Raw genomic sequence first — 13,175 nt, 5'->3', positions numbered from 1 at the left:
GTACAACCTACTATATGCCTAGAGGTACTAGAGGCGTTGTCAGCTGTTAGGTGTGCTTTCGGTACCACTTCGTGTGCGGGAAATGATCACCGCGAGGAGTTGAACGGTTTTAACCAGAAGTTCTGGTGCCCATACCAGGCAACGTGCTGCTGTGCCGTGACACTCGCCGACGAAGCCGCTTGAGCAACGCGCGCCGCGCGGGTCGGCGTGTCCTGCCCGGCTTAGCGGGGGACACTTGGCCAGACTTGGCGACGTAATCGAGCGTAGCGGTAGTACACCTGCACGCCCACTCCGATGAAGGACTTGGCACATGACTGACTAGCGATCGACTTGCTTACTGCTTCCTGAGTGATGTGACGAGGAAACATGGACTTACGGTCGACCGAATACCGGCCACTCTTTGGTGGACCCGTCGACAGACCGCTGTTCGACGAAACCAACACGCGGGTAAGGTGGTGTGCTGGCGTTTTCTCTGCCTCATCACCGATTGGACTGTCGCGCCTGCGCAAGGCTGGCACGGCGCTGTGTTTCAAACGTCCCTGGCAGCAGTGCTGCTGTACGCTTGCCCGAAAAGTTTCCTCATGGGCGTGTGCTGGACTGTTCGTTGTGATGTTCGCTGTGAAAACTATTGGCTTGGATGTGCTCAGAGTTGCTCCGCTACATATCTCTTGCCAGTTAGTTGCGAGGAAACACGGTGTACTGTCGCTGAAAACGTGGCGAGGGCGATGTGTGCTGCTTGCGGTATCATCGCATTGTGTTCGATTGCTGGCGCAGGTGCTCTCTCAAGCGGAGCTTCACTTTTGTGTTTTCGTCTGCTGTTTCTTTTTTTGTTTCTTTCCTGTTTGCTTTGTTTGCCGAGTTAACCATGGTCTGATTTACTACTTTTTTTTGTTGGCGAAAAAGAAGGTAATTCTGCGATCGGAAACCATGCCCCGTTTGGATATGTGTCGGGGTTGGACTTTTCGGTTTTTGTTTTCTGAAAATTCGGCGGTCTTTTTTCGGTTTCTATTTCTGAACCCAGTTTTCTGTTCTTTTTTAGGCGATTATTTTTTTCCTGCAGATGAATTACTGACTTTTTTCGGGGATATAATGTGGCATCTCAGTGCGGTAAAATTTCACTTATTTCCTCATCTCGGCCGTCTTGCCAGATCAAGCATTCCATTTAAAAATAATTAACGCCTAAATGGTGGTATTTAGAGCTGTGCTAGTTCAAAGATATGTTATCATCATTGCCGAAAGTAACGAAGTTAAATGATTCAACCGTCAGACAATACTTGAAGTGTAATTGCACTTCCTGAATGTACGTTGTCATATTAGCGCTGAAATGCTGCACTGGGTTGAGCAAGAGGGTGACTGGACATCGCATAGTCTACGTCTATACTGCAGCGATGGAACTGCTGCTTAAGTCAATGTAGGCAGAACATGACACTTTTTCAATACATTTATAAATGGTCTCGCATGAGTATCCTTATATGCAATGGAAGAACCTACTTAATGATGTAATTGGCCTAGCAGTGTAATGACAGTGAACAACGCTACACTAGCACATAACGCTGAGGAGGTAGATAGAGCCTCTCGGTATGCAGAGGTGTGTAAAATAGTAGAGTAATGCGTCAAAACGCAAGACTGCGCTGCTTAATCCAAAGGTACCACCATGATTAATATCCTCCTTTTACTGGATAATTCCTACATAATAGCAAGCTAGCTGTGGTCTCCATGCCATGAATACTGACCTTTCTCGGTTAAAACTGTATTTTGAAAGTTGAATTCGGTTCACCTTTTTTGGTTTTTGGTCTAAACCGAAAAGTCCTTGCCATGTGTACTGAGGTCAACAACAGCAACAACTTTGCTGCACCTACGTATTTCTGTGCATTGCGGTTGGTTTGAGATTTGTTTTCGCAGCTTAGCAAATATCTGAGTGATCTATTTTCAATATTTCTCATTTGTTGCAGGAACGAATCCTGCATCTGATTATTGGGGCCATCACAGTAATTTTTGTTTTGGTGAGTAAAAGTCATATTTCACATTTTAATTTTGCTCTCTGAAATCCATGATTACTGTGAGTTTCTTTCTGTGGTCAGTCAATTTGATTCAATCTCTACTGCTTGCAGTATTATATTACTTTGGCAAAAGATAGTTGTCCTTGTGGTTCTTCATTCTTTTTCTTATGCAGTGCATTTCATTTCATGCAGTGCATTTCAATCACCACAAGCACGAGTGGTGATTGCAGAGAAGAGCAAAATATGCCGGCGTGAAAAGCATTTCGGCATGACGCCATATTATTGCAGGCAGCTTGGAGTTGCTTGCATGTAGGTTACATCTGGTGGCCTGAAAGCCATGTGTGTTTGTGCACCCGTTGCATCCTTTATGGCACTTATTTTTTACACTTGATGTCTAAGTAATGCTCTTAAGGGCACAAAGAAGCAAGTTAAAATGCACTCTATTCTTCAGCTTTCTGTTGAAGGTATAGCAAACTGCGGTACTGAAGGCTTGCATACTATAAAGCACCATGATATCTTTGCATGCACCTCAGAGAAAGAGAAATATGAAACTAAGCTGTAATTATAGCTCAGCGCAAAGGGGATTTAAGAAAGGACATTGAAGGAGCAATGAGGACAACTCTATCCAACTTCTGTTCTTACAAAAAATCGGTTATCTAGCTTTTTCTGGTTTTGTTGACGTTTGTCCGGCAGCTGAAGACCCATTTATTGCTTACGAAATTGTATTTGTGACGTCTACCTCAGGAAGGACTCCATGATCACTGTTATGAATGGTGGTGTAGCCTTGCCTCAGGGATCTGCGTCATAAAACTGTGTTGACGCACTGCAGTGTGTGAAATGAGCCGTTGGTGGCAACACCTGTATTTAATTTTTTCGTCTTTCCTTAATTACAAAAGCTCTGTTTTCACTGAAAGTAGCGTCTTTGCCATTAGAACACGGTAATCTATTGATACAGGCCAACATCAATAAGTCCTAGGGTTTTTTATGGTTTGTGCTTTTTACTGAAACCGTTACTGCAGGTTCTTCTTTGTCTCATGATTTTTATGCCAAATTTGGCTGCCAAGTGGGATTTTTTTGCAGTGGAAATAAATTTTAAAGCTTCCCTATTTGGGACCTCAAACAAGGCTATTTGTACAAGCAACCATGCATTTGTGGCGTCACAAGCTACCACCCCGTTCATATTTACTCCCCACTCGCACAATGAGAAAGTATCGAGCTTGTTTTCAGTCATTTCGAATATTTCGTGGTAGGGGCTACCGCTTTGTTGCTGGCTCAGCCATTCAAAAGAAGTTGTCTGTGATGTCACCTCTTAGTCATCAGTGATGTCATTTGTTTGCTGGAAACCCGGTTTCATTTTTGCTTTTTGCAGTTTTAATATTGTTTGCCCATTATTTTGAAAAAAATGATTTACATCAACTAAGAGAGGTAGGAGTTGGAAATATAAAGCAACTGCCAGCTCAGATGTTGAAAAGTGGCCAGAAGTTGCCATTTAAAAATAGAGCCACGGATAGAGAGGCAATGCACAGGAAATATGCAGTAGATCGAAACTTGCTATCAGTAAATATAGAAGTGTAAAGAATGAACTCAGAAAAGAAACATTTATGGCAATACAAAAGATAGCGTCATATGCTTTGAAGCTATATCAAGCTATTTTAGAAAGCAAATCTACACGGGGAAATTTCCTCCAGAGGATGGTTTGTGCATAGCATGTGGAAGTGGTAGTTAAATGATTGACCCTGTTTTGTAAGGATGTTGCAGAATCTATGCAGGTGGAAATGTGACCTTCGCCGGCCTTCCAGAGCTCGTGGGATAGTAAAAAAAAAAAAATTGTGAATGAGTCTGTGGTAGAAAATAGTAAAAAATGGTTCCAGGATGAGTGTTATAACAGTGGGGGAATGATGTGGTAAATGGTTGTCACCATTTGCTTTTATTTTTCGAGAATAGTAATGAAGTAAATAGAACTTACTTTCATGGAACTACAGATACTGAAGATAAGTTGATTTGTAAAAGGCATAAGAGATGTGTTTGGAGGTACTTGCGCTGCTTCATTTTAATGAAGCAGCGCACATTCAGTTGTTGCGATTGTACGCTTACCTGTGAGAGAAGGTTCTAGTTTGCCTTGCTTAGTTGAAGTACACAGGCACGTTCATTTTTATGTCCTCTCCCAGCTAGAGGAAAGGCTTGCACTGTGCATTGCTGGTAACATGTTTAATACAAGCCCATATGTGCCTTCAGACAGAGTTCTGCAAAACTGGCATTGTCAGCAGTCGGGAGGTGTGTTTAAACACTCTAGTGAATTGGAGGGAACTGTGGATCACATCATAAAGTGCCAAAATGTCCAGCTGTTTGCCAAGACAACCTCATTACCGACAGCCAGCCACATAGCCAGTACTTTGGGGGGGAGGGGGGAAGGGCCCAGTGTTAAGCGAGGTTTGGTTTATAGGGGTTTAATGTCCCAAAGCGACTCAGGCTGTGAGGGACGCCGCAGTGAGGGGCTCCGGAAATTTCGGCCACCTGGGGTTCTTTAACGTGCACTGACATCGCACAGTACACGGGCCTTTAGAATTTCGCCTCCATTGAAATTTGATTGCCGCGGCCGCGATCGAACCTGCGTCTTTTGGGTCAGCAGCTGAGCGCCATAACCACTGAGCCTCTGTGGCAAGCAGTGTTAAGTGAGGAGGGGGTTAGGAGTTGCTTGATTTCAGGGAGGGCCTAGCTTATGTACATGCCTGCCAGCACAGCAGCACTCGTATCTGTAGGAGATGTCAATTGGGATGATGTGCTTGCGCAGGCACGGACAGGAAGCTGTAGAAGAAGAGCAGCTCTGTGTTGAATGTTGGGAACATTGTAGGACACTGAATTGCTGTTGATATGCTGTTGATGTTTATCAAAAGTAATGCAAAAGTTGCCATAATTTTTTATTTCCTGACATATATTTTTTAAATTTTGCCTGTTTGTAGATTAGCTCTTTTTCTATGATAGCCATTAATTTTTTGCAGGTAAGTAGTGTAGTTTTTGCAGGTAACTATGGATCTTTTCCACTGCATATAGCTAATGGATTCCAAGGAGAAGCAATGGGCTGTCATGGGGTTTTTCATGAAGGAAAGATGCAGGCTGTTCGATATCCATAGAAAGCTATTGATTGCTTATGAACATGACACCATTGACTAGGGCAATATGCTAAGCTGACGTGCTGAGGTGCACTAAGCAGAGTTGCACTAAGCAGAGCTGCACCAAGCTGAGGCGCAATATGCTGAGGTGCACTAAGCTGACCACCTTCTACATATTGTTTTTTTTTTTTTCAGATCACGTTCATCCTCGCATTCTTTTACTCCGTTCGTCCGCCATGTGGGAGGCACATCTATTATGCACTTTGCATCCTCTGTCTATGCTTCGCCCATGCTATGCTGGTAAGACCTCTGATTTTGTGTTTTGTATTGGGGTCTCAGGTGAAAGGATATGCGTAAGCATTCAAAAGCCAAAAGTGCCGGTAGTTTTCTGGCAAAGCTTACTGAGGACAGGGGGCTTACTTGTAGCAGAAGCGCTGCAAAGCTGATGGATGCAGGCGCTTTCCTGCATCATTGGCTGAATGCTTCCTTTGGGTTCTCTGTTGCAGTGCAGCACACTGCTTATTTGAGAGAGTGCCAGGGAGGAATGGTGGTGACCATCTCTGCTTAAGTTAGCCCTAACTCTTCGATTATAACCAGCTTTGACTATGACTGGTGGTTTGGGCAGCCTGCACATATTTGTATATACATGTAGAGGGGTTCCTGCCAGGGTAGCAGTTCCTGGCATGCTTTGTTTAGAGCTCTGTTCTTTCTTACATTTCATTCCTCTTTGAGCGAGATGAAAAAATTGCGCACTTAAACGGAGTTCTTGTTGTATTTGCTCTTAACCATCATACCAGTAGAGACTGCTGGCATTGAAGGGCCCCCAGAGTGTTAATATATCCTATATCATCATAAAAGCCTATGAAGACTGGTATGTTGAAAGCATCAAACAAAACTCATAAAAAGAAGATAAATGCATCAGCTGCAATGCATGTGTCACCACTCGCCAGTTATCTTTAGTAACAACTGTGGAATTAATCTGCCACTGACCCAGGTTTTGTTAACAATTGTTTGAACTTTGTGCTGTTGGGGTGGCTCAATGGTTATGGCACTCGGCTGCTGATACGAAAGACGCAGGTTTGATCTCTGCCATGGTGGTTGAATTTCAATGGAGATGATATTCTAGAGGTCTATGTGCTGTGCGATGTCAGTGTGCATTAAAGAACCCCAGGTGGGCTGAAATTTCCGCAGTCCGACGTCCCTCATAGCCTGAGTTGCTTTGGGACATAACCCCCATAAACTAAACTAAACTAGTTTTAGCTTTGTATCAGAGAGGTGCGTAGACCATCCTGGCTTTCTAAAAGTTTTTTGCCCACCACTCACTTCTTATAATGAAAAGTCTGACCCCATCCTTGGTGTACATGTCTTGAAAGTTCAGGCGCTGAAACTTTGAAAGTAGTGGGGAATGGCATATGTTGGGCCTGTTGAGAGCATTGTTGAGGCAAATGAGAATTTGATATTTGTACACTGTCAGAGTTCAGACATTTTGGTTCTTTGACTGAAGCTCACATCAAAATGTAAATTCCTCAGTTCACTAGGAGGTAAAATACAAAAATGCTTTTGTGCTGAAATTTTGGTGTGCTGTAAAGAACCCCAGGTGTTTGAAAGTAATTTGGAGTCCTCTACTGTGACTTGATGCATAGCCCACAGTACTTTGGCACACAAAAATCCACAAATCTCAGTTTTGCATCTCTCTCTTTTGCTACCATGAATGCTTTGTATGCTAGTGCAAGGTGTGTCTTTACCTGCGAACAAGCAAGATTGTAATCAGTTGGCTGTCAGCAAGAAGCATGGCAAGATTGCCATGTTGCTGGCTTCCTACTTTCGGAATGGATGGTCATAGCTATCCACACTGATGAGTCTGGTGGTAATGAGTGTGTGGATCGTTGAGGAGCATACTGGATCAAACCATGTCTTGTGTGACTAATTGTTTTAGTGTGCTCTCACTGCTTGGCCTAAACAGGCTTTCCCCAGCTGTTGATAATTCCTGTTCTTTGCACACTTGCATATGTCATTGCCAAAGGGCCTATGTAGTTAATAGACAGTTTTAGCTGTGCGTCCGCAAGGGCTTAGCGTATGCAAGGAGCTTGCGGGGACCGTAGTGCGCATGCGCAGAACGCAAGCGCGATCCGTGCGTTTTGCGTACGTACGCAAGCCAGCGGACTTTGCGTTGCGTTGCTTGCGTGGCTTGCGTGGTTAACGTTGGCAACATGGCGGCGCCCTGCACGCCCGCTTCGGACCAAATACTGCATCGTCGCTGCATTTTTCGACGCGATAGCTCGCTCTAAACGGTTGTATTCACTTTTATTTTGTGCATTCTCACCCCTCCGTAACGATGTATGTGACAAATAGTCATCGTTTTTTAGATAAATCCAGGAATTTCTTGATGTTAAGCCTAACTATTTACGGCGTGCACTGTCGTCATAGCAACGACCTCCGGTAAAGTACTTCTCCAACTTAGTGCTAGAATTTATATTTTCGTTTGATTCAATTGATTTACATTTTAAAAAAAACAAAGCCTTCGAATGCAACCACCTCTGCCATTAATAAAAGAGGAAAAAGTTTCCTCAGCACACAGTTCAGGAGCTTTGACTTGCTGTCGCTAGATGGCGCCACCGTACCCTACGCTTACCGGGCGCTACGCTAGCCACTCCCAACTAAAACTGTCGTTGCCAGGACGTGTGGCACTGCGCGTAAGGTGCGCCCGTAGCGTACGCACAGCTTTTGCGGACGCACAGCTAAAACTGCCTAATGTGGTTCATGGTGTAAAGGGTGGACTTGTGTATTTTGTGCTCATGCAGCACAGTGGAGATTCGTAATGCCATGAAACTCCTTGGTGCTGCTTGCAGTCATCATGTGGGTGTTTTAGGAAATGTCTGAGATATGTTCATAAGTGTAGAGGGGCTAGCCGGCGTACTGTTGGTTGTATAGTTCGAGAGTGGGGTGTGCCTTTGAGATGCATGCATTTATTGCTTTTTTTTTGTTTTCAGATCCATTGGTACAGGGAAGGAGGAGTTGATCCCAAGTTTCGAAACCTCATTTATGCTAACACTGTGATTATACACTTGTTCTGCATATCGGCCATCACATATTTTGTTCATGGTTGTTAGCAAATGTTTTTGGGGTGCACTTGGGCGGGAAACTGGCTTTGTTAATTATCTTTGAGGGTTTTAAAGGATCATAGCTGTCCACTTAGCCTTGTACCAGAGGCACTGGGTGACGTCACGTCCAGGTGTACATCTCTTGCATTATATTTAATTGATTCGTTGAGCTATTAGAAAGCTCTGTGTATTGGAATCGATTAAGTAAATTACGCGCTTTTTTTTTTTTTACAAGGTGCTGCAGCACAGTCTGTTGCTGCTAGCTTTTCACGGGCAACTTTATTTAGGAAATTGCATGGTATTTGCGAGCTTGGGAAATGCTGCATGCGAGACCAGTCTCAATAGTGTTGTTCATGCTTGCCATATATGACCACACAACATTGGCTGAAGTACAAGGGCTTTCTTCATGGGGCATCAAGAACTGCTTCATTAATTAATCTCTCCTGTTCTTTAACATTTTTTTATGTCTTTGCTCCAGCGTAGATTGCAATGGTAGCATTAGTTTGCGTTAACAATGCTATCTCCATTCACCTTCCGGGATTTTAATGGCAGTGTAGATTCTGTGTAAATAACTGGTAAGTTCGGCGCAAACATTTTTGATGCCCTTGATCTGATGTTCACTTGGTGAATGGCGCCCTGAAACTCGCTCTTTTAGGCTATGGACTCGAAGACATGTACTCACTGTGAAACACATGGAGGCCAGTGCGAAAACAGTTGTAGCAGGAACTCGGTGTTACTTCAAGGCTCCAGCAATGCTCTTGGTGCCTGGAAGTACAGGCTGGTAACGGTCTAAAAAGCAGGAACATGATGAAAACTAGGCAGCAAGGCCTGGCCACTCCTGTGAATCCAGAAAAAGTGACTCCTGCGTACTTGATAGAGAAGTGTGCATTCATTTGGTGCGTTGATTTTGTTTCGTTATGTGCTTTAAGGCGCATTAGCTGTTTTGTCTCGTGTACTTCCCCTCACATTCCAAGCGTCCTATACGGTGTTTTTCTTTTTACCCTTATTTCACAGCACAGAGCCATAGCACAAGTGTCAGTGTGGGTCGCAGATTGGACCGTGAAGGAATCGTGTTATTCATACACAGTGACTAGCACTCACTGTCGCGAAAGTTGTATTCTTGTCATTAAAATTTTATCCACTGGCCTTGCAGGAATGTTCATTGTCCAAAGAAAAATTACCGTAAATACTAGTAGCAGCAATTTTATGTCAAGCAGTTCAGAGTGCACTAAGGAGCAAGACACACATAGCAGTTTATAAAATACCAACAGTAACAACAGTAAAGGTGGGCACAGATCTATTATCCCTATTATTTTTGTTGTCAAGTGCTTGTGAGTGGCATTTTTTTATATTGTTTTCTTAGCATATTAAAAGTTACTGGTGTCTGGAAGCTATATTTTGTGAAGCATATGCTTTTTTTTTTATACAGTTGAATGCAAGCTGCAGTGGCTCCCTTTAAAATGAAAATACTGAACTTTGTAGATCTTTTCAGCCTGTCAGATGCTTGCAATAACTGAAGTGCCTGAAATATGTGACTTAACAACAGCATATACGAATAAATTTTAAAAGTAGTAATGAAATGAGTAGTTTGCAAGGAGATGTTTATTAAATGCCAGAGAGTATTTCCAGAAATCTTGCACTCACCTCAACTGAACCATTCAGTTATTGTGGGGCTGAGACATTTCTTCGGCAGCAGCTGATATTTTAAATATTAGAACATCCACCTAATGTTTGAATAAGATGCCTACAACTCTCTCATGCTTCTGGAAGGCCTGTTGTTGGGTTTAAACAACAGAATGTGTTAAACGCATTTTGCATGCTTGGAAAACTGCACTTCATTTTTGCTCTTACTAAGCTAGAACTTGGCTCGTGACATTACGTGCAGTCTCGCCTCGCTCTTGCCTGCGTGTGCAAAGATGTTCTGATATGCTTTCAGCCATTTTTTAGGTTGTTGCTGTTTTTATTGCATTCTGTCCTTACACAATACAGTCACATTGCCACATGTTTACTGCATGTTGCTATGACATGACACTGCTGAAGTTCATATTAACCAATGAGACCAAGTGGGATGGTTCACATTAACCAGAAATTTTTTACTCTGTCTGTGGGAAACAAGCTGAAAGTTCCCGAGCTGCTCTTTGACTTATTAGTGTTTGTCTCAAAGGGAGTTGACTGTGTTGACTGTACTGCAAGGAATGTTTTGACTGGTTGTTGCATTTATGAAAAATATGCTTTGCTTGTGGACTGTGGTTTCACATGTCTGCATGAGTACAGCTGTGTGAGTGCAACTACGCAGTCAGACAAAGGTATGCAACTGATATGACAGTACCTTCCCTGGCGAAAATCTTTCCCAGCCCAAATGGTTTATGGAACAATTTCCAGTTGGTTCCAGTTGGTTCCAACTGGAACCAGCTGGGAATTGTTCTATAAACCAGTTGAGGTGGGAAAGATTTTCACCTGGGTTTGCTCTTTGCCTTTTATCTGTGGTGTATTGTTTTTCACTCGCATGCTGTAACGAGATTTAACCTTGGCTGTGATCTCACTTGTGCCTTGCTGTCCAGTCAGGCCATGTGTTGTGCTCACCACATTCATGCAGCTTTTGCTTGTAGGCCTGTCGAGTTGTATTAACTGTACTAACAGTAACAGTGTAGTCCAAGTTAAAAACCAAGTAACAGGCCCAAAGGTAAATCTCGGGATGTTTGCAGTACCTTGCAAATCAGCAGTTTGCTGTTGTACTGTGCTCTGCACACTAGCCACATTTTGTATGTCTTTGAAAGGTTTTTGATGCATCACCTGAAAGCAGCAATGTAGGAAAATATACTGAGAACTTGTGATAGCTAACAGAGTCCACATATTGGCTGCTTTTCAGAGTTTCCTTGCAACTGCTCCAGCACATTCACGTTATACCTCAACTCTTGTTTCCCGGTTTGAGTTCATGATGTTACTGCTGTGTTGTTCTTCTGACAAAGCGTCGTGGCTGTCTTGTTCATTCGTGGCTCTCTCCATTCTCGTGTTCGTGCACACACTGTGGTAACATCCTGGAGGCATTTGTGGACTGCGTTGCAGTTGCCTGATCATTATATAAACAGTTAACCTTCTAAAAGCTCTATTATTTTGTCTTCACAAGCAGGTAGTTATCACGAAGCACCTACTCCCAGCAGCTTGCGTCGTGGTAACGCAGTAAACTAAAGCCCCTCGATGAAGTTTATTGAGGGGCTTTAAGTAAACCTGGTAGTGCTGCTGTCGATCCAGCGCTTTTGCCCGCATGCTTGAAATTCACTCTTAAGATGATCACACGGCTCCATGTTGGTGCAGTTATGCCAGAGGTTAAGGAAAGACGCGGCAGTTAAAACTATTTTAGGTATTTATGGATGAAATTTAACCAAATTTGGTTCAGAAATGTAGCTTTTCACACTGATTTGAGAACTACATTTTATTTTAAACTAATTTTATATGTCAGCATGGTCACAAAGCCATGTTCTGTGTAGTAAAGAAATTAATTCTTTTCTTAGGTGCCCAGTACTTGGGCAAATAAAAGGTGTACTCCAGCATGCATATTTACATGAAAACAATTGTTACAAAAATAACTTCAAAAAAATATTTTACATGCACACACAAAAAATCTAGAGATTTATTGCACTTTTTCACATTTTGGAATTCATGTGCAAAAAAAAAAATCATTATACTGTCATCCGTTCACGCACTGCTGAAGGGATGAGTGACAGCAAGTGGAGAAAAAATAAAAGCTGTGGAAATCAAAGTTCATTGTCTTATTGTCCTCGTTTATCGCCTTGTATGCTTCTGCTTTGATCAGAAAAATTCGGCATTGCAGCCAAAGGAAGCTCTGATCTCGTGATATTTTCTCTTCATTGTGATACTATAGTAGTGGTGCTCTGTTGCCGAAAATCTGTGAAATTCGCAATGCGTCGGGATCTTCAGAGTCGCGATTCGCTCAATTTTCGATGGCAATACATCAAATGAACGCTACTTTCTAAATTATGTGCACATATTTCGCTGTAGTTTTCGTCACAAGACAGACGACGACCTGAGGGTTAAAAAAAAAATACTGATGATGTGGGCGGCAGGTAGGCCTCCTGCTTTTTAGCTCATAACGCCGCCGACGCTGCCGGATTTTCTGCAGAGTAGGTGCCTTCAACAGAACAAAAATTAGGGATGGTCAGACATGACCACTGGTATCTTGACCATCTGCACAGATTTCTCAAAACCCGTTGCGCATGCGCGCTCTTACTGGAACCAGTTAAGCCACCATCTTGGCTGTAGTCCTTCGCGGTGCAATAGTCCGCTTTCCTTCGCTCTTCGCAGCATTCTTCGCACTCCTTTGGCAGTTATCACATTTACTACGGGACCGTGGAGGGTGAGCTTCTCTAGGAGTAGCTTTCAGCAGCTGCTGCAATGCGGGGAGGTGGCGACCTCAACGGTGACTACGCACTTCTCACTTGAGAGGCATTACTTGTTATTCGAACCATTGGGCTTGGAATGTTGAAGGTGGCTATGAAAACGTGCTTGCCCCTCATTTTCCCATGATCTGCCAGAAAAACGTGCTTGCCGATGCGCACATTTTCGCGTATTCCAATGATGTTTCTTTGCTGGCCATTTTAGTTCCTTAGTAATTTTCTCAGTGCCAATCCAGTAGTCGTCCATGTCGTGAAACTCTTTTTATTCCTTCATTCGGGCTCCTTTATATATATATATATACAAAAAAAAAGGGCAAGAAATGGCACTTGCTTTTCTGCTTTTTCTCACAGAAACCAACATAAATCTATTCAATAAGTAAATACTTCAGGTCATGTTTTACTGAATTATCTACCATATCGAACTGAACGAGTCCCACATGAGAGCAGAACAACAGGTATAATTAAGCATTATTGCAGTCCCACTTTTCGCTACTTGAATGAGCATGCATAGCGTTTGTGCTTTGGTTTTACTGTGTCGTTGCACAGTCC

At 43.0% G+C, this 13,175-nt stretch overlaps 1 protein-coding gene across 2 annotated transcripts in view; it reads left to right on the top strand.

Annotated features, from left to right (window-relative positions):
* The first annotated feature begins 4 nt into the window (after positions 1-4).
* LOC149359812 (uncharacterized) overlaps positions 5-13,175 on the top strand; it is a 55,947-nt gene continuing 42,776 nt past the window's right edge. The window contains exons 1-4 of one of the 2 annotated variants that reach the window (XM_089571919.1): positions 11-447; positions 1,953-2,003; positions 5,306-5,410; positions 8,101-9,369. In XM_089571919.1, the coding sequence (XP_089428045.1) occupies positions 367-447; positions 1,953-2,003; positions 5,306-5,410; positions 8,101-8,220 (357 nt within the window). In that variant the 5' untranslated portion in view covers positions 11-366 and the 3' untranslated portion in view covers positions 8,221-9,369. Of the gene's footprint in view, positions 448-1,952; positions 2,004-5,305; positions 5,411-8,100; positions 9,370-13,175 lie in introns of those variants that run through there. The other variant, XM_089571920.1, reaches the window with a different exon arrangement.

This window comes from Amblyomma mixtum, chromosome 2, assembly GCF_055824585.1.
Source record: "Amblyomma mixtum isolate Tamu chromosome 2, ASM5582458v1, whole genome shotgun sequence".
In the NCBI taxonomy this organism is placed as follows: domain Eukaryota; kingdom Metazoa; phylum Arthropoda; class Arachnida; order Ixodida; family Ixodidae; genus Amblyomma; species Amblyomma mixtum.
The sequence above is the reverse complement of the archived record's forward strand: the minus strand, read 5'-3'. Positions and strand labels throughout refer to the sequence as shown.